General features: G+C 33.4%; 2 protein-coding genes across 2 annotated transcripts; both read left to right on the top strand.

The window, feature by feature from the left end:
- Positions 1-5,207: 5,207 nt before the first annotated feature.
- LOC148943807 (uncharacterized) lies at positions 5,208-19,284 on the top strand. Its single transcript, XM_089101244.1, has 4 exons — positions 5,208-5,383; positions 8,588-8,758; positions 9,728-9,886; positions 19,064-19,284. Exons 1-4 carry the CDS (start codon positions 5,314-5,316, stop codon positions 19,282-19,284), a joined length of 621 nt encoding a protein of 206 aa, XP_088957370.1. The 5' UTR covers positions 5,208-5,313.
- Positions 19,285-19,318: 34 nt separating this feature from the next.
- Positions 19,319-22,050, top strand: LOC148943806 (uncharacterized). Its single transcript, XM_089101936.1, has one exon. The coding sequence runs from the start codon at positions 19,334-19,336 to the stop codon at positions 20,411-20,413; it is 1,080 nt and encodes a 359-aa protein (XP_088958062.1). The 5' UTR covers positions 19,319-19,333; the 3' UTR covers positions 20,414-22,050.
- The last annotated feature ends 352 nt before the right edge of the window (positions 22,051-22,402 follow it).

Genomic DNA, 22,402 nt, shown 5'->3' with positions numbered 1-22,402 from the left:
GGCACATAAATTTGATTAACACTAATTTTATTTCTTTATAATAAATAGGCCTCCATTTACTTAGGGTCAAAGGCATGGACTAATTTAGGCCCAATCCCCTGACACATAAAAACTTCTTTAAAATAATGAACATATCCCAATCAAATTATGTAGTTTTTTTTTTAGAATAATTCTCCTCCTTATCAGGAAAAAAAATATTAATTTATGACTTCCAGTTTATTTCTTTTTTATGATATACCCTCTGTAAACACTCTCATTCATCAGCAATTTAAAAAAGAAAATACCAAATGTATCCCCTTCTATTTTGTTCTCCTTTGATCTTGGTGTAGGGGTTACATTAAACAATCATTTATTTTGACCTTTGTTTATTGTTTTGACAATAGATGGCTGCATTGCTACCATTTATGTTTGTTTTGCCAAGCATGTTTTTTTTTCCGCCCATTCTGTTCATGGCAATACTATCCTATTCACCTCTAAGAAACTCTCTGTAAAAAATTCCAAGTGTGTTTTGGGGCTAAAATGCCATCTAACTTACAAAGCATATCATAATAATAGATTGTAATAAAGTAAATGTGGTTATAACTCTTAAAAGTTAAAATATAACTTGAAATGAAATTATGTGTGTGGTTGAAGCTGTGGCGTATCCAGGATTTTGTTTTTTTTTTTGGGGGGGGGGCGTCAGTCTAACTTTTTTTATCAGTCATGTGAGCAAGAAAATTATCTATAATAGTGCAAGATTTCAGGTGGGAGGTAGGGGGGGGGGTAGCTAGGTAAAAATTTAAAAGTACACACTTGTCATGAGTATTTCTAGTTGTAGACTTTTTTTGTTTGAGAAGGGATGACAATATTTTGCCAACAAAGTCAGAATTAAAAAAAAAGTTAGAAGCAGTGAGAGTTTCTATTTTGGGCGAGGAGATGTTTTGGAACTGCCACAAAGCAGCAGAATTTAGAAAATATAAAATAAAGAAGTGCATCATTCCTTATATTTGCCTATGGGACCCTTGTTTTAGAGAACCAAATAAATAAAAAATAATATTATATCAAAGACAATTGCCCAGAATTTGGTTTCGGAGGGGTGGGGCCTCAGTCTACCTATTATAACAGCCATGAAAGCAAGAAATGTATTGATATTAACATTGTTTACAGAGAATAAAGCATAATTAAAATTTAAAAAACAGAATCAACTGCACTTAGAGAAACGAGCAACGAAAGATGACCTAACCTCTCACAGTAATAGCTGGCGGTCTTTTTGGGCTGCAAATCGATCAAAAACTTGGTCAGCATTAACCTGGATATCATGGTTCAGGGTCATGTGAGCTAGTCTGTTCAGACGCTCCTTGCCCGTTGAGCTCTGCAGATAGGTTTTTAATCGCTTAAGACAGCTAAAGCTCCTCTCAGCAGAAGCGGTAGTCACTGGTAATGTCTGAAAAATCGTCAAAAGCCTTTGAATGCATGGGAAAAATCTTGCATCGCTTGATGCAAGAGTCAAAGCAACAGTTGATGGTTTCTCAGACTTTCCGAGCCACTTCTGTTTCCAAAGGACTCACTCACATTCGAGCGCACGTCTACCCCCGTGAAATCCCTCGTAAACAGCAACAGTGTTCACAAATTCATTAATATTTAATGACTCGTTGTTAGCTGGCAAAAGCCTTCCGATTTTGAAAGATGCCTCCTGATGGCACAAAAATCTTAGATCAAGTTCTTCAATAAGTGAAGCAAAGTAAGGTCCGAACAAGGACTCGTGGTAAAAAACCTTGATGGACTCATTATCGTTGATGGACGTTTGGTGGATAGACCTTGGAACAGCCAGAGCCAAATTTACCTCTTGTGCAAGCTCTTAGGCTTTCTGAAAAATTGTTTCAAAATCATTTTGTTTTGACTGCAGTAAAGTATCAGAACATAGCTTAATATGCCGACAGCACTGAACTAAGTTTAAATATTTGGCTTGCAGCGCCTTAGAGACAGAGAGCATTATGGCACTAACAAACTCTAGCATAGCCAACGTGAACATAAAACTGAATTTGGTTGCTGCTGAAACCAATGCATTTGCTTTTGAAATAACTTCCGTATTGCACTGTATGCTACCAACTATTTCCTCAAGCACGGAAATAATCACACAATACAAAGACATAAAAACTAAAATACAATCGTGGTGCTCCACCCATCTTGTTGTGCACAACTTCACAAGCTTTTTCACGGGACTATCAGGACAAACGACAGTGACCGCTTCTACAAACATATTCGTTCTTTTTGGTGAAGATGATAAAAATGATATAATCTGCTGTATAGTAGCAAAGGTTGGCCTAACAATTCCTACCCTACTAGTTTTACATAAAGCCAAATCTAAGCTGTGCGATGCACAGTGGGTGTAGATCACATGCGGATATTTTTTCCTAATTTCTGCCTGTGCACCAGAATAGCAGCCTGACATGTTGCTGGCCCCATCAAAACCAACCCTCACAAATGTCTCCATGTTTAAGCCGAACGCAATGAAGAGAAAACTGTAAAGCAACAGTCAGAAAAACTGTTACTACCGAGTTATTAGTAAAAAGCACTAAGTAAAGCAACCAACTAAAAAAATAACTAGTTTCTCCGATATTTATTGTCCGATTTCACACTGACCTCTGCATTGGTTTGTGGTTACTCACGTAGTCCTACTCGTTGGCCCTAGACCATCACCTGTTTTAATTGGTCACTACTCAGCTTCTCAGAGCTTTCCCTCAGAAGCCACAACAGCGTGGATTTTTTTATTGGTGTTATGGAGCCGTCAGAAGTCTTGACAAGACAAAACCTAGAATTCGTCATGTTCATCACAGGCTCACTAACCCAATTTTTCTCAACCTGGTGTTTCACACAGTGAGCAATCACTGGCAAATCTTCAAAGATGCCGTCACTTTCCGAGCCCGATTCAGTGTCAGTCGTGGAAGCCTTTTCCTGCTTATCGGACAGAGTATTTTCCTCTGAGTCATCGTCTGGGTCACTGTCGTGAAGTACAGAAAGACGAACATTCGGTACTTGGTGACCGAAAGCAGAAAGTATGTCGTCGGGTATCAAGGCTTTCATTATTCGCTGGCTTTCAATACGAGCTCGCCCGAGCTCGAGCTTGATTTCATCGTCCCCGGGCAAAGAAAAATTTGAACTGACAGACACAACACCAATGGATCTAACTCGCTTGGCCTTGGGCAAGGACAACTGTTCATTAGAATATTGAGCTTCAAAATCCGTTATGCTTTCGTATCGACGAATTCGATGTAGAAGTTGGAGGAACGAAAAGTTTATTACAGTACAGTAAGTGCTGGTTTGAGACCGCATCTTTCTAAAAAAAATCTTCACATGGTTGGCTATTCATGTCAGAGAGTTTGAAAAGACGTTCGAGCCCAAGCCGTTTGAATCGACGAATGAGAAGCACTAGGGAATGCATATTTATCTCTAGGCAATGGTAAAGGTTTGTGGTAATAAAATTCATTATCTAATGCATATTTATCTTCCTAAAAGGATTGGTCTATAGAAAAATGCTATATAAACTGAATGAATTTCCAAAAGCACAACCTTTTCCTTCCAGCAGCTTTTTAAGTATATTATTTAAATTGCCAAAAAATAGTAAAAACTGAAAATACAATCAGCTATTTTGCATCCTTAAAAGGAAGTTGTGTTCATTACTTTTTTTTCAAAGTACAATTAAGATAAAAGCACCATTGTATTCAAAATCCAATGCTTAGTTGCTGTTTCATAGTCACTCATTGTACATTCATGGGCATATTATGATCAAATCTCATAAACTTGTCAGTCAATACATCTTATGATTAATTTTATTTCATTTTTGAAAGTGAAGCATAAATCAAACTAAAAATTGTTTAACAAATTTGAATTTACCACCTTTGATGACTTTACTATATTTTAGTTTAGGCTGCTCAGTTTTTATACTTGATAATAATCTATAATAAGAAATGTCAATTCACCAAAGATGTCTAAAATCCAGAGAGAATTTGGTAATTCATTTTCAATGAATGACCCAATAGCTTTGGATACAGTTGCATCAGTAGTAACTGTTACGTATACAGGAATAGAATTGTATATTGAATTTTTAGGTTACTGTTTAACATCAGAATAATTTCTGATTTATTCTTCTGGAATTTTTTCTTAGATTTCTTTAATTTTACTTAAAATATAAGAGTGTTGCCCTGAAAGTGCCAAATTACCTTTAGTATTAAAAAAGGAGATGGTATTGCTGTGGTTCTAGTTTGGACTTTAATTCTGATTCCAAAAGTATAAATTTTTTAGTGCACACATTTTCTAGGCCAAAAAGCTCAGTTCTTCAGTTTTGCTGTGAAATTTTATTGTAATTTAAAATCTAAGCCTTAACTTCAAATAACTTATCTAGAACAACTAATACATTAACCCAAGGCCATATCCGGGAATGTTTTTTGAGGGGGGGGGGGAGGTACAAAAAAACTGTATAAAGCTTATCAAAAATTTGTTTATATTCATTTTGGTTAAGTCTTTACAGTTTGAACGAAATTTTCAGGGGGGGGGGCACAAACCCCCTAACCCCACCACCTGGATACAGCCTTGCATTAACTGTACAGCCACACAACCCTAGTAAAATCTACAGCTTTCTTGTAGACTACTTGTTTTTTAATTGTAGCTCATCATTAAAAAAGAAAGGAAAGGAAACCTACCATCAGAATCAACAGTATTTTCGCTAGGACAGTAAATATAGGTAACCTAAAAAACAAAAATGAATAAATGAACGGCTCCTATGAAAAACAAAGAAAATTTGGAGTTTTTGTAAATAAAAAAGGAAAATTTTAAAGTAAATTTGGTGTTTTCCCTCAATACCTTACTCTTTACGCTAACATTTGACTTTTTGTCCCAATTCTGTAAGAACAACTCCTGTAACCCATGGCTTTTTAATTAGAATAATAAATAATAATCACCTTTCATTTCGCTTTTAAGTATTTTTCTATTTTCATTTCGGCCCAAAAAGCTTCTTTACAAATGTCTGTTCTTCCCCTGAAAAAGTTTCTGAGACAGTCTAGATAAGCTATTTTGGTAACCTTGGCATACATAAGACAAACTTGTGTATTTCTAGTACTTTTGACTAATGACAAGAGTTGAATCTAGCCTATGTTTTAGGCTATATTAAGATAAAGTTGTTTTTTCATGGCTTAAATGGTGTCATTATAGATTGTGAATTTCTAGGAACTTTTTGCTTCTACTTTCCTGGATAAAACTGGAACAATATATTGTATATTGATTGATTGTATATGTTGATTGTATTATACATTTTGTAATTGGCTAAAACATTCTGTGATGGACTTGCCTCAAATTCCAAAGATGGCTGAACTCATCACCCTTTCTGAGTCTTCTGATTTTAAAAATGGTAAGCTATTGAATTAAGTTTTGGAATAAGATCAGACCTTTTTTGCTTTGTTAAATAGTTCTCTGCGTTAAGGTTTTAAACTGCAAGAGGTAGCCTACTAAAAGCTTAAGTGGAAAATTAATATAAAATCAGTCTATAATCCTCTGTATTGTATTGCAAATCATGATTGCTGGCACAAATCCAAATTATTCCAAAATCTATCTCTAATGATCCCAAGTAAAGGGTAGTAAATTTCTAGTTCATCATCAGTTTATGATAACACCATGAAAACATAAAACCAATACTTCTAATCTGGACAACAGAGCTAAGATAATTTATAATAATTTTCTTTGATTAATCAGTTCTAGCATTTCAGCTTTTCTGTTGAAGGGTTTCATTGTTTTCTTTTGTGTATATGGAGATATTTGCCAAGTTCAATGGGTCACAGAAGGCTTGAAAATGAAATGAACAAAAGATGCACAATAAGAATGGACTTAATTGAACAATACTGAATTAGTTTCTTGTGTCAAAGGTTCAAAGCAAACAATTTAGTGGAAGAAATATAGCAACAAGCTCCTAGGAATGGAACTGCTGGTAAACCAATAATTAATTTAGATGGGACAAACGAGATTTAAGACTTGTAAGAGATCAATGAAGTAAGTTGAAATATGTTATGTAACTTCAGAAAGCTCCATAAAAACTCTCTTAGTGAAAGGTGTTTATTATATTTAGTATTTTAATAGCTTTTTATTTTTCTGCTTGTCAAAATGTACTTCTTATATGCTTTTCTTTGACTTGAATTTTTCTTTCAATGTCTTATTCTCAAATTTATCAGACTCCCCTCCCTCTTTGTTTTGTAGAAAGTAGACTATAAAGGCAATTTATAAAAAAACACATTAGATTCTCAAGTAATGCATTAACATAATTATTGTGTTATTCTTTAGTTTTAAGTGATGAGGGAGTATATTGACAATTTGAATGAAATTAAGAAATTCTTGTTTGAATCCAGTTCTCTAGATTCACATGACTCATTGTTGCTTGTTCTATGCCTTTTGCTTTAGCTGTTTGGAATCATAGCAATCAATTCCAATTGAATTTAGGAAATCTGGCGTGAATTCAATTCCTTATTCCTATTTATCTTTCACATGTGCTGAAATAAAATGTTCCCTCATGAAATTTTAATTTGTCTTCTAAACACAGATTTTGTTATGCAATGTTTTGTTTGCAATTCAATGTGATTCTTGAGGGTTTTTTTTTCCTTGCATCTTCTCCTAGCCAGATCTTGTTTTTTTTTTCATTTTTTTTCATCATTAGGCTACTATACATTTTTTACACATCTTTTTCTTTAGCTCTTTTGATTCATTAATCCTATTGTTTTTGTTCACATGACGTCATAGATAAAAAAAAATCAGATTTTTCATTACATGATCCCTCTGAAATATATGTTCAGGATAATAATCATTAATTTCAATTGAATTAGGAAACATGGCGTGGATTTAATTATTGCTAAAAAACCAACAAAGAGAAAAATCTTAATTCCCTTATTAAATTAAAAAACATATGTTTGCTAACCTTTCGATGAATAGGGACACAGGTAGTTTAAATATTGACCCAATTTATGATAATCTTCTAAAGAGTGAATCAACAGTCAATAAGAGAATCTTATTACAGTGCATCATATCAAAGATACTCTAAAGGCTGCATTTCCAGGTTCTAACGGCAGATAATGTTGTGCAAACTTTAGTTTGCAATTCAATATGATTCTCATTGTTGCTTGTTCCATGTCTTGTGCTTTAACTGTTTGGGATCATAACCAGCAGTTCCAATTGAATTTGGGAATTCTGGCATGAATTCAATTCCTTATTACTGTTTATCTTTCACATACGATAAAATAAAATGTTCCTTCATTAAATTTTAATTTGTCTTCTAAACACAGATTTTGTTGTGAAACATTTTGTTTGCAAATCAGTGTGATTCTTGAAGTTGTTTTTTCCTTGCCTTTTCTCCTAGCCACAACGTTTTGTTTTGCTTCATTTTTGTTCATCATTACTTGACATTTTTTCCACATATTTTGCTTTAGCTCTATGGATTCATTCATCCTCTTGTTTTAGTTCACATGACGTCATAGATAAAAAAAACTTTTGCAGCTTTTCCCCAGTATATATACGGTATGTTTGCTATAATGACATTGTTATATAATTCAGTTACAACCAGACATGTTCCATTACATAATCCCTCTGACATAGATGTTCAGAATCATAATCATTAATTTCAATTGAATTTAGAAAATATGGCGTGGATTCAATTCTTCTTTACTGTTTATTCTTCACAGACACTAAGATAACATCCTCTTTCATTCCATTTTAATTTTAATATCTTTGGACCACAGATTTCGTTCTTCAATATTTTCGTTTGCAATTCAGTGGGATTTTCGCTGCTGCTTGTTCCGTGCAGTGTCTTCTAACATCAGTTTATTTTTGAAAAGCTGTTAATTTTATAAGTATGAAAAAATATGCCAAGACAAAGACCCAAAAAACGTAAAATTGCAACTGTTATAAATGATGATTTGTTGGAGCAAGAAGAAATTGTTGTAAAACCACCTGAACTATCAAACATGATAAGACTAAGAGAAAACCCTGTACCATCACATGAAAAGAGGCCAATATGAGCAGCTATAGCAAAGAACATTGAAAAAATGTCTGAAGTGATGAAAATCCAAATTAAAAAAATACGGTTAGAATATTTGCAACAACAAGGATCAAAATGAATTAAACCCAAAATTGAAAAACGAAAAATTGAGTTGGTAGGAGACTAGCAACATTGAGTGTCAGAATGCGTCAAAAATGAAACTGAAGAAGAAATATATTAGGTTAGAAGAATAACGCCGTTGCAATCTTCGACGCCAACTACTTACAGCACAACTAGTGAATCTTTATGTTAGTAGAATGTGTATGCATTATTTCATTATGCTTTTTGAACTACCTAACCTGTTGAAAAATTTCAGGATTCATTCTTTGTTCAATCCTTAATCCTGAGGGTTTTCCTTGCCTATGTTTTGAAGCTAAATATAGTAGGCTCAATATTCTATTTTTAATATTCATCCTTCTATGGGTCGTAATCCATTTTTATGTTCAGTGTATTATAAATAGAAAAGAGGTTTAGTTTGTATATTAAGGTTTACTATTGAATGTTTTTTACGTCCTTTTTATTTACCATTTGTTTCAGAAGTTGAAGATGCTTTACCAGGTGACAGCAAGGAGCTCTTTGACATTTCAGACCTTAATGTGTCCCTTAAACGGGAAGTTGCTCCAGCTGGTACTTTCTCCGAATTCTCTGGACCATGTAAACATGAACCTGGCACCCAGGAATTTGGTTCGACACGTTTTCGCAATGAAGGTACATCTTAAGCATTGTGAGATTTGTAGTATCAAATATTGGATAATAGTTTATGGACTAAACCAGCTTTATGGTCTAACATGAGTTTTATGCAAATTATTACTTCAAAACTTTTGGTTAGGAAGTTTTTTTCAAAAGCTATAAAATAAATCTTAAAATTATAGCGTTTAATATTTATTTTAAATTGAGACATAAACTTGTTTGTTACTATCCTGATTGCTTGATAATAGATTATGATTATGAAACAAGTTTGGCTGCGAAACGGCCATTATGGTCTTAACTGCGTATCAGAAATTTTTACTATGGAATATCAATTTGCTGAAACACTTGACTCTTAACCAATTTCCTAACCAAGCTTGAATAAGAAAAAATAACTCGAAAATAGGCAACGAAATTGGGTGGTGATCGATGAGCTATGATATGCACTGTTGATTTGATTTTATTCCTAAAAATAAATTACCGTCAACAAGTCTTTTTTGGATTGCTGGGAGTTCAAATTAACCTCATAGGAACTTGTGCTTTTATTAAATACATAATCTAAACATATAAATGATTGGTTTTAATTCCCACTTTTTTTCTTTTTTTTCGCTTTTTAATGTCTGAAAGTGTCATTGCTATGGGTGAAGCCAGAACAATAGGAAAAAAAAATCATTCAAAATTAGGCAGTAATTTATGTGCTCTATCAACCAGGGTGTTCTGGGTGCTGATCAATGAGCCATGATGCACGCTGTTGATTTGAATTTTATTCTCAAAAACAAATTACCCACATCAAGTCTTTTTTTGGATTGCTGGGAGTTCAGACTAACCTCATAGGAACTTGTGCTTTTGTTTAACTATTGGTATCAAAATTTATTTTTTTAAGTTTTGGTTACTATTGAGACGAGTTGCTCTTTCTATACAGTTCGTTACCACGAACTGTTTGATACATAATCTAAACCTATAAATGTTTATGTTTTTTGTTTTTTGTAGAAGTTGAAGATATTTCATCAAACGACACTGGAAGGCTGATGGAAACCTCCGATTCTACTTTATCGAATGAACATCAAAATCTACCTGTTGCTGTTTCATCCGATATTTTCAATTTACTGCCTGAGTCGGGCTCCCAGGAACTGAATAGCAATGATGAAGGTATATATCAAAATATTTTCTGTGCATTCCATAAAAGTTTCTCATGATTTTGAAGCATTTAATTGGCGTTTTCAAAAGTATATAGAAAGGCCAAGTTTGAGTTTCGAATCATATGAACACATTTTAAAGTAATTCAAATGTTTGTTTGATCATGATAAATGTTTGTGCTTTGTTGATTATATGCCAGCGAATATTACTGGGGACCAAACTTGATCTTGGGGCCTAATTGTGATCTAACTATTTGGGGCTGATGCATGTCGTTCACGATGATGCTCTAATGTACACACAAATTTGATGTATATCAGAATCTTTATTTATGCGTAACTTGTAAACATATCAAGGGGCTCCTTGTTTTCTTCTTTTAAACCTTTTCTTCTTTTTCTTCTATTTCTTCTTTTAAACTCTTTTCTTCTTTTAAACTCTTTTTCTTCTTTTAAACTCTTCTATTTCTTTGGTGTGATGCACACTTGAGTTTATTGCTGTGGTTAGGGTACATCTACAAAAACCTAATATCTGATTTTACAATCTCTTTAAAATTACCTCTATTATCCTTATAATTGTTTTTTTTTCGTTTTTGGAGCAATAGCTGTAAATTAAGTATAATAACCCATCTTTGCCCTAAAACTAGAATGTTGAGAGTCACAGTTGGGAGTTTGACACTCAAGCATAAGCTTTTCAAAAGATTGAAGACGGACCTATGTCAGCTGCTCCAAAGAATCGATCCAAACATATTTGCTAGTATTTGACGGGTCGCCATAAACCTGGCTAGGTCATATTTTGATGAGAGTAAAAAATCTTCTTTTTTTTGGGCCGTTTTACAAAAAAAAACTCTCAATTTAAGTGGTGTGTGGAGTCGAGGTCAGATTGAAATTAAGGTTTGAATTAGACTGGGGCGGCGAAGGAAGGTACACAAATATACATAGCTTAGTAATTTTTACCAAGCCATGACTTGGCAGATGTAGTAGTTGTATGAATTTTTCAACCGAATGAGTAGCTTGTTTTTTGTATTAGTTTTCACCAAGTTCTGCTCCCAATAATGACTGCAGCCACTATACAAATATTCACATATCAATGTTTGATGTTTTGATGTATTTTTAAAATATATGTTTTGACATTTAGCTCTCGTCTGGATTTTGTTAAATTTGCTTCTTTTTTTAATATTATTATTATAGGATAAATATCTAAAAAATCCATTTGCTACTTAAGATTGCGCTTTTGAGTGAATCTTAGGATTTTGAAAAATTCTTTTTTCTCTCTACTGATTCATGTAAAGTTGCTCATGCCCGTTTAAAAAAAATGAAAATTTGAGACTTCTTCTTAATATACTTAAAGTGCAATAACTTCTAGTAGATTAATAATTTATTCTTAATTGTAGACGCAGCAAGAGTTCAAGACGTATTTTTGAAATCATTTCCCCCTACCTCATAGAAAAATCTTCTACAGCTTTCCCTCATTGTAAAAAAAGAAAATACCAAGATTACCATTTTCAAAGTCAGAGAATTGTTTTGTTTTTTTTTTTTTTTTTTTTTTTTTTTTGTTTTTTCATTCAGCAAGTACATCGGATGCAAGTATCTCCAATTGCTTGTAACCAAATTTAGTATTTTTAAACCCTGTGAAATTTTTGATAAATTGATATAAAAATTCATTTTTTTCTATTTCGTGGTAGTGTATAACAAGTCCTAGTGATATAATATTTATATGTTTCTATTTTTGTAAAGACTATGTAAATTAGCCATTTGGAAGAGTTGATGTCTAAATAAACCCAAGTCTAAATCTTTCCATTTACTGTTTATTTTATTTTCCTGTATAACAGGATAAATTCTGTTCTCTTCCAATTTTAATGCTGCTCTTAATTTTTTTTTTCTTTTCTCATTTTAAATTCAATTTTCGTTCGTTCTCAGTATCATATTTGTAGTATATCAAAAAGTATGCCTTCAGAAAGAGTTTTTACATATTTCAATTTCACGTCAGGTTCTTCCCACTATGAAAAATGGTTGCTTTTCCAATAGTCAAAGATCAGCGTTTTGATTCGAACTGTTTGACCTTTATTTTAAGGCAGATTTATAGTTGGAGGGCATATACTCTTTTAACCTAGCAGGACTATTTCTGTTGCTGTTGTCCAATTAAAATTTTGCATAAGCTTTCGTATCTACAAGAGTTTACCAAGCAGACCTTGAGTCTTAAATGATATTTATAAAATTTGCTTTATTTTTTCAAGTTTTAAGGGTCCAACGGATCCAAACATTGCTACGAAAATAAGATGAGCACGCACTAAATTCTAACTACAAATAACACTCTCGTTCTTTTTACAAAATGATTTATTTTCATAATATATATATATATATATATATATATATATATATATATATATATATATATATATATATATATATATATATATATATATATATATATATATATATATATATATTATGAAAATAAATCATTTTGTCAAAAGAACGAGAGTGTTATTTGCAGTTAGAATTTAGTGCGTGCTTATCTTATCATATGTATATGCTTATCATATATATATATATTACAAGTATACGGTGAGCATGCTGGCATCCTATGCGCGACTTATAACCGAACTGATTTGCGTCATAATCCACCTTATCTTGAATAAATGGGAGCAGTACATATTCAAATAGTTTGCTTAAATTACTCGCTACAGTGATAGGGCGGTAGGATCCACAATTAAGAGGATCCTTCCCTCGCTTCAGAACAGAAGTAACAGTACCACACAGGAAAGAATCAGGCACATCTGAAAAAGCAGTTGCAGATGGCTAATCAACTCGGGAGAATCAATTTTTAAATGTTCAACACAAATTCAATCCAAATAAACAGACTTAGATTTTAGTTTTTTAATGCTTTTCACGACAGACTCAGCACTAATAGGGATAATATCTTTCTGGCGTTGTCTACGCGGAATAACTGAATCAAGCAATCTACAGAGCCTGGAATGGACTGCATAATTTACTGTACTGAAAATTGTCGAGTAATGACTAACCCATGAATCATCAGGAATTAAACTGGACGAAACAGTCGGGTTTAGCTTACTAGAATTAAAAAGTAAGGCATGGTTTTCTCTGGCACGTTTGGGTGTGAATAGTTCAAATATTTGTGTACTTTGGTTCTGGTACCAGAGTTCATTTATTCAGTTGAGGCAGGGTTCCCGGGCCTATGGTAAAATCCTAGTTAGTTCTGGGATACGTCAGGGTGGTGTGCTTTCACCTTAAATTTTTAAAGCTTGTTTATTGAATGTTCTAAATATGATACCGCTTTCTTACTCTTCAGGGTTGTCAAACGTCTCCTATATTGCATATGCGGATGATTTTCTGCTTGTTAGCAGGTCAAAGTTCGCATTAATGAAGTCTGTGCTACTTGTATCGCGGCTGTATGGGGAAATCGGATTAAGCCTCAACACTGATAAATGCGAATATTTAGTATTTATTTCAAAATCTTCATCAGCGCCGCTTGATTGTGGTGCAGTTTCTGTAAAAAGTTCTGAATCTTTCCGATGGCTTGGGATCAATTTTTGCAAATCGCTAACTTTATTTCGTGTCCGGGCATTGAGTGATATTAAAGATAAACTGAAACTGGGGTATGCCAAAATTGTCCCCAACAGGGGAAGATATAACAAAAAAGAATCGCCTGAATTGTACTCGAAATTTTGTGACCACGCAGTTTTGTTCCCAGCTGCCATTCACATCCTGTTTCGCCTAGAGGATATTAGCAATATTAGAAATATGTATTTTAGATCTTGAAAGTTTTAATTGTATCTACCTCGCAGATACAGTAATAGAAAGATGATGAGGATTTTTGGCGCTCCGGCTATTGTAAATTGTTTTGCCAGACCAAGTAGCCGTTTTCAAAAGACACATTTATGCTACTTTGGGTGTTAACCACCCACTTATCCGGGTAGACATAGCGCATTGTGTTGTTGTTAGATGTATCTTTGTTTTTTTTTGTTTGTTTATTTATTTTTTTTTCTCTCTTTTCTTGTGTTACTTCACTTCATTTTCTGTATAGTGGGTCAAAAATAAATTATATATATATATATATATATATATATATATATATATATATATATATATATATATATATATATATATATATATATATATATATATATATATATATATATATATATATATATATATATATAATATATATATATATGCTAATACCATATACAAAACTAATACAAACAAGCGTAATAATAAAGCAGATACAAATAAATAAAAGAAAACTGTTATTTTTTAGTCTTAAAACTCTTTGAAATAAATTTGCCTATTGCCACTATATATCTAGAAAATATTGATTTCAAAATCGCCTGTGGAAAAATTCGTAATCTAATCGAAAAATTATAAACCCTCAAACATGTTAAAAATGGTAGACAATTAGCTAGCACCTGAAACAAAACTCTTATATATTTCATAGATAAATTTAACTTGAAATAATATTCCTCGCCAAAACTCTTAACACTTCTGTAGAAAACAAACCGTCGAAACCCTCGTGCTAGCACCCCAATGTCGCATCTCTTGGTCTCCTCCTAATCCGTAAATCTCTAAGAAAAGTACTCTCTCTTTTTTTGGGGTCTTTGACGTTATTCCATTTGTAGGAGGGACCGCTTTCATCTAGCCAAATTTTGGATCTAGGATGGGCACGAAGATTCAATATTAAGCTTTAGTAATTCGTAATACGCGGCTCTTGGTACCCTGTGTTCTGGATAATACAATAACCTAAGCCAAAATTTTACGATCTGTATTAACCTATCTCTTCTCAATGAAAATAATCCCAAGTCTTCTTTTATGACTAGACTATGCCCCGTTTTCTGCTATCCAAACATCCGTTTTTAATACTGAAGCGGGAACGACTCCAATCGTTCAGCCGTGTATGTTCCCCAGATCTCATCACCTTTGTGAAGGATTGCCATTATTTTGAATTTGAATACCTGTTTTATATTCTTTAGACTATTATTAAACAACTATTTTTATATAATATAAACACGACTACCGTGCCTTTTGCAGAACTTGCTGAATTTTTTTTTTCCCGGGGCGATTAGTGGAAAAATGAAAACCCATTTACATAATGGGTTCTTTTATTTAATGGGATCTCTTTCCCATTAAAATAAAATATGTTTCAAAAATTTTGTTCACTAAAAACTATGATTTTGTTTTGATAAACATTTATTTGAGATTCAGGCAATCCGAGGCTCATGCGGACTCATGCGGTTGAAAAATTCCTACGACTACTACTTCTGCCAAGTCATGACTTGGTCAAAGTTACTAAACTATGTATATTTGTGTACCTTCCTTCGTCGCCCCAGTCTAATTCAAACCTTACTTTCAACCTGACCTCGACCCCACACACTACTTAAATTGAGAAAGTTCTTCTTTTTGTAAAACATCCAAAAAAAGAAGATTTTTACCCCTATCAAAACGTGACCTGGCCAGGTATATCGCGACCCGTCAAATACTTGCAAGTATCTTTGGATCGATTCTTTGGTGCATCTCAAATAGGCCCGTCTTCAATTATTTGAAGCGCTTATGCTTGAGTGTCAAACTCCTAACTGTGACTTCCAGCATTCTAGTTTTAGTTTCATTTGCTATATTGATCTAAAAAAAAATTCTCTTTTGGTTAGTGACTATAGAGAAATTTTTAAGATTTGCTTCATACACAGCAACTGATTTTGTTGGGAATAAGAGGGTCAAACTTCATGGGCCTTAAATTTGGTTATTATGCTTAATCTACAGCTATTGATCCAAAAACATAAAACAAAACTAGAATGTTTAGTGTCTAGTTCGTACATCATTTGCCGTTTTTTTATGATTTTTTTTCGAAGCTACACCCCTCTACCGAAACAAAAATGGTGATACAACTCAAAAACATAAAAAAATACTGCCTGGATATTTCAAGACTTCAAAAGACACTCAAAATCAAGAACGCATCCAGGATTTTTTCTGGTGGGAGATGGAGGGGGATGTAAAAAACTTTATAAGACACATCAAAAATATAATATTCATTTTTCTTACGTTTTTACCAGCCGGACAAACATTTTTTTTGGGGGGTCTATACTGCCTTGCTCAAAAATAAATAATAAAATATCCCACTAGTTACTTACTATGTATTTTTTTTCCAGCATCTCCACAGAAAATCCTCCCCCCACGAAAAATCCCCGGAAAATTCCCCCTGTAAAATCTCCCCCGCCCCCACTGGAAAATATTCCCCGAAAAATTCTCCCCATAGACCCCCTTTCTTTGGATAATCCCCCCCCCCCAAAAAAAAAACCTCCCGCCGAAAATTCCCCTCAAACAATGCTCCTCAGAGAAATTTTCATTATATGTAAAATTTCATAATTTTCATCACATATTCTGATATGACTATAGTGTGGCTATAGTGTCACAAAGGTTTTTATAGTGTTTCCCGGAGGAATTGGTTTCAATCAAACACATTGGTTTGGGTACCCGACTGACTAACCGTATTTCAAACCGTAGGCTGTACGAAAAGTGTTGTTCAATCTCGCTTTCGAGGGCTATAACGAGAGAAAGGTTGAGGTGGGTAGGTCACGTTCTACAGATGAAGGATAACAGATTTTCCTTTTCGGCAAACCGTCTAGGGCTAAAAGCAGGTTGTTCGGTTAGAATGGGATCAAGTGAAAAGGAAAGATTGAAGGGAAATGGGAACTTTTTGGGAGGGTGGAAAGAGAGAGGCTTTGAATGCAATATATTGATATATCTGTATGTCGAAAGGTGGTGATTTCGAAAAAGCCCTTGTAGTCTAAATAAAAGTTTTTTCCAAGTTTTTTCTGGCAGTCTTAAACCTAACAACAGCAACAAATTCAATTATGACTCACACTAAAGAAGAAGAAGAGTTTAAAAGAAGAAGAAGTGGAGCCCTTTTGATATGTTTACAAGTTACGATAAATAAAACTTTTGATATACATCAAATTTCTGTTTACATTAGAGCATCATCGGGAACAACATGTAACAGCCCCAAATACAGTTGGATCGCAATTTGGCTCTTGTTGTACCGAGATAATTTGATCTACTGTCGAATAACCGGACCTAAAGCCTCCCTGTTCTTCTTCCAGTACTCTTTTATTACCCACCCAATAACTCAATTTTCTATCAATAAGCCTTATATGCCTGTAATTTCTATGTAAAATGGGGTTCCCTTTTTTTATAAAGTGAGAATATTCAAAATTATTTCAATGGCTCAGGCCAAACCAAATTAATCCGCACTAAGTTCAATAAAAAAAAAACTCTTGTTGCACAGCGGATTTATGCTCTGCTTGCCAATACGAAGCACCAGGGTTCGATCCCCGCTGCAGCAAGGTTGGGTGACAAGCTTGCTACTTGTCCTTGTAAAAACACCCAGCAACTGAAACGTCGACTCGACGCCGCTGCGCCAGCAATGGCTCAGGAGTATTTTTCCTTTGTTTTTATGTATAGTCAATAAACCCAGTGGAATTGATCAGTTTAAGTGAAATTAGACTGCCTTTTAAAGGTCTATTTATTATAGCGGGTATAATAGGGGGCTATAATAGCGGGATTTATTGATATACCCCAGGAGCTGAATATCCAGGAGATTTATTTATTAGTTCCTCCACCTCTTTTTTTGCTGTATTTGATAGCTGTTACTCCTCATGTTGCAAAGGATATTCTGCGAAAAATATGATGACCACGATTCCAGAGTAGGAATTTATTATTAATTTTTATTTATATATTAATTAATATTTATTAATTTTCGTGGTTACTTTCAGATTTTGTTTTTAAAGCTTTCCAAAAATCTCGTGTCTTACGATTTAGGCACAAGTTGTGGGTTTTTCCTGCCTCCTTACAGTCGATTTTTGTACTTTTTTCTTTTAATGATTTTTTTTATAAAATTTGTTCTGCTCTGTAATTCTGTGAATAGTGTACCTTTGATTCATCGCCATCCGCTGATTACTTTATTAAGCAGTAAATTCTGCTGTAATCTAAAATTTTTATATTCAGCATTGATAAAGCCTGTTCTATGAGAATTCTTAGGCTTTTGCAAATAGGGTGAGAAATTCAAAAGGGAAAAACGAGGCAAATCTTGTTGTAACATCATCTGTTGAACTGCTGCTTGTTTCAATATTTGATGCATTCCAGCAACTGTTTGACTTGTCATTTCAGCGGAAATATGCTAAATTTCAACAACATATAACACTCATTTTGACCAACTGATAATTTTTTTCTTTTGGTAATTTGCGTAATTTTGCAATTCAAGTAATTTAAGTAATTTGCGTAAATTGGGGTCGTTTGCATGAAATACCCTTTGGATTTTCGGAATTCTTTTCATTGGAATAACCGGAGAATCCTCAGTTCAGAAATGTATGGCAAGCCGTCTTTACATTAATTGAAAAAACTTTCCACAAAAAAAGTTTTTAATGAAAAGTAAAGAGCTCTATTAAACCAAAAAATGAGTTGCAATAACGTCAAATAACCCTCCAGGCATAAAACTACAACATATCACCATCAATGAATGAATGAAACCCAAAACGAAAAGAAAAAAAATGATTCAAATTTGAAGCTAGCAGAAATTAATATTTTTAAACCAGATTAAAATCAGAACATAATTTACATTTTACTGAAAGCAAAATATACTTATTTGTTTTCAATTTTTTAATTTCAATAAATCACATATAATTAAGAATTTAAGGAATAAATATCAGTAATTATATTAAACTCTCAATCTACATTCATTTGTTTTTTTTTAAGTAAAGTGTAAATTATATTCTGATCTTGAGAAGGCATGGGGGTTGTTAGCCTGAGTCATGTTAAGTTTCTGCTTGTTTGAGTTTACTCGGCTATTTATTGTAATTTCTGTTCATTTTTGGTTTCATTTAATTATTGAAGTCGATTTGTGGCAGTTTTTTTCAGTTAAGTACAAATAATGTTTTGGTCTTGAGAAGACTTGGGGTTTAGTGTCCAATTCTAATTACTCTGTGAAGTAAAACTAATAGTTTTTCTTTCTTTCTTGTTTGATTTTAAATTCAACTTGATGAAGTAAGTGGTAAGCAACGTATATTCAAATTGTGGAATACTTTCCATGTGGAATACCCACCTTTTATTTATAACTATCAGAATGCCTCTTTATTTAATATTTTTTTTATATAATTTACCTAAAATACATTTCTTCTCTTTACTATAGGGACAGTGCAATCAAGATTGACCAATTCTGATGGTGTGACTCAACGAAAACCTTTAGGCCCCAAACTTATTGTTAGGATGAAAAAGCTGACTGAAAAGTCTATAGAAGAATTAAGAGCTGGCATGTGGCGTTGTAGCTCATGTGGAAAAACAGAAAAATCGTTTTTGATGCTAGATCTTCACATAGACACTGGCTGTGAAGAGCTTTCCCCCATTGTGTGATGTTTGCCCTGCAGTTATTCGTGATTATAAAAAATTCGTGTGTCATTTCATGGAGCACCAAATGGGAGAGAAAAGAAGGTGTTCCATTTGTTTGCAAGAAAGTATTGATGATATGACAAAACATTTGTTTCTACAAGGTCATTTTTCCCCAAACGAGTCTCAACTATACCGACAGGAGAATACATCACTAGTTATTTCTCAAAATCCTTCTAAAAGTGATTGTTCCATTTCAATTGAGTCCACATCTCCAGCAGAAGGCTTGAACAATCGTAAAACTTATCCAACTAGTCGCTTGCTCTGTAAAAAACTCAGGAAAGTTGAAAGAAATAGGCATCAAAGGCTGCATGCAGGTAAGAAACCACTCGAATGTGATCTGTGTAACAAATGCTTTTGGGTATCAAGTGATTTGGAGAGGCACCAAAGAGTCCATACAGGCGAGAAACTATTTAAATGTAATATATGTGAGAGGGCCTTTTCGCAATCCTACAATTTGAACAGGCATCGAAGAGTCCATACAGGTGAAAAACCCTTTAATTGTGATAGGTATAAGAAGAGCTTTTCGTTATTAGGTAGTTTGAATAAACATGTAAGAGTGCATACAGGTGAAAAACCTTTTAAGTGTGATGTATGCACGAAGAGCTTTTCTGTCATAAACAACTTAAATAGGCACCAAATGGTGCATACAGGTCAGAAACCATTTAGTTGTGATGTATGTTACCAGAGCTTTTCCAGGACTTTCTCTTTGAAAACCCATGAAAGAGTGCATACAGGTGAAAAACCGTTTAAATGTACTGTATGCAAGAAAAGCTTTTCTAGATCAGGGGATTTGAAGAAGCACCAAACAGTGCATACAGGTCAGAAACTATTTAAATGTGATATATGTGACAATAGGTTTTCTCAGATTAGCTCCTTGACTAAGCATAAAAGATTGCATACAGGCGAGAAGCCATTTAAATGTAATATATGCTCGAAGACGTTTGCTCAATCTGGCTACTTGAATAACCATCAGAAAGTCCATTTATGCTTGAAACCATTCAAATGTGGTGCATGTGAAAAAGAATTTTCATTCAAAGCGAATCTAAATCGTCATCTCAAAACCCATTCTAGGAAAAAGCCTACTACTTTGTAGTGAGCAATGAAAACTTCTGATAAAGTAGTGACTTTCATAGACGAACGAAGACTTGATAAAAGGTTAAAGCTGTTGTATGCAAGATAATTCTCAAATTTTCTGATTCTTTTGTAAGTGAAGCGTATTTTTTATCGAATAGTCCAAGCGTTTGTAAAACTATACAAGCAGAAATATGCAAGTACTTATTTATGAAAAAAAAAATATTGAATTGAACATTTGAACAGATATAGATGAATATACAGTGTTCAAAACGCAAAAATTTCATTCATCATCCAAATTCCTCCAACTAACAACAGAATCATCGAATCACCTACAACATTAAACTACAAGTATATCATCATCCTCCAATTCCCCAACTACAGAAAATTGTAGCCCTTTATTTTACTTTTCAAAGGATACTTGGAAGAATAGATTAATCTAATAATAGATTAATCTAATAATCATCTAAATCGAAAAAGAATAATCTAAATCGAAAAATAATAGATTAATCTAATAATAGATTAGATTAATATCTATTAATATCTTAAGATATTTGGAATTTGTTTGTTTTTAATAGACATAGTCTTTCCCTTGGTTAGGAAAAAAATAATTTAGTCTTTCAGTTTTGTCCATCAGAATCCAGGTTTTGGCTTAAATTTGTGTAGGCTACAGGGTGAAACTTTGCGACAGATTTTTATAATGGATGGATTTGACACGGGGAATGTAGTATTCAAATAAACGGGATGGAAATCTTGATAACCTTTGAGGTTGTATATGGCCAATCAAACTCTAGCCCCAATCATATTACACCTTGAATATAGAGAAACATTAGTTGATCATCCCCCTCTGCACGCCCTAAAAGTTTAAACTTAATTTCCTTAAGTTTTCACAAGATATCACAAATACACCCTTTTGACAACCTTGCATTCATATAATGTCTTTTGATATATGTCAACCTGCCGCTTAGCATACCCTAAGAGTTTTAACTTAATACCTTTTGTCGTTCCTGAGGCATCCAAGGTATCACTTTTTAACGAAATTAGGGTACACATGGTTACTTTGCATTTAGTTCAAAATTCCGAACGACAAACACCTGAAATTTCAGTGTAATATCCTCAGTTTTCCCGAGATGTTGCACAGACACTTTTTGATAGTCTGGGTATAAGTAGTTTCTTTTGATTCATTTTTAAAGTTTCTACTTAAAACGCTATTCTATTTGTGAGATACTGGCTCTTTGCTATTTTTGCAACCTAGGTGCACACAAAATCTTCTGATTAAATTCAAGAGTAGCAGTATTAAAAGCAATAGAGATATTAGTAGTGGTTGTAGCAGTAGCAGCTCATACAGTCGCAGTAGTAGCAGTAATAAGCAGTTGCAGTATATAGTTTCTTAGCTGGATATAGTAAAGGACCACCCCAAGATGAGCTACTCAAATATGACATTATACATGTTTTATATTAGTTGTCGATTTTGTCTTTTATGAATTTGTCTCTTTCTTTCCGTCAATTCTTCTTTTTTTCTATTTTTGCCAGTACTTATTTTTGAATCTTATGTGCTTAATCAATTATTAGTTTAATATGTGTAAGTTCGTTTCGTGATTTTCCTCCTTTACAGGCCATAGAGCCTTTGAGGGATCTCAGTTGTTTTTTTTTTCTTTTTTTTTTTTAAATAAATTGTCTTGTCGTAACACCTTTTAATTTAATTTTACAGCCCCTCGGCACTCTGTGAAAGTTAGAACTTAGTTCTTTATTCTGTTCGTGAGATACGTTATCTATGGCATTTTAATTTTTATACACCGAAATTGTTTTGATTTAATTAAACTGAAGTAGAAGCAGTAAAAATGGCAGCAGCTCTGAGAATTTCGACTTAATACCGACAGTCGTTCCTTAGATATTGCTGATCGGCCTTTATAGTGCTTTTTGACTTACTTTTATGCTAACATAAATTCTTGCTAAAAAATTTTAACTCAATACCCTGTTCTGTTCCTGAGATATTCTATCTGAGCCATTT

The sequence above is a fragment of the Artemia sp. Qi Xiang Cuo genome, chromosome 15 (genome assembly GCF_049724085.1).
Source record: "Artemia sp. Qi Xiang Cuo chromosome 15, ASM4972408v1, whole genome shotgun sequence".
In the NCBI taxonomy this organism is placed as follows: Eukaryota; Metazoa; Arthropoda; class Branchiopoda; order Anostraca; family Artemiidae; genus Artemia; species Artemia sp. Qi Xiang Cuo.
This window is presented reverse-complemented; position numbering and strand designations above follow the sequence as displayed.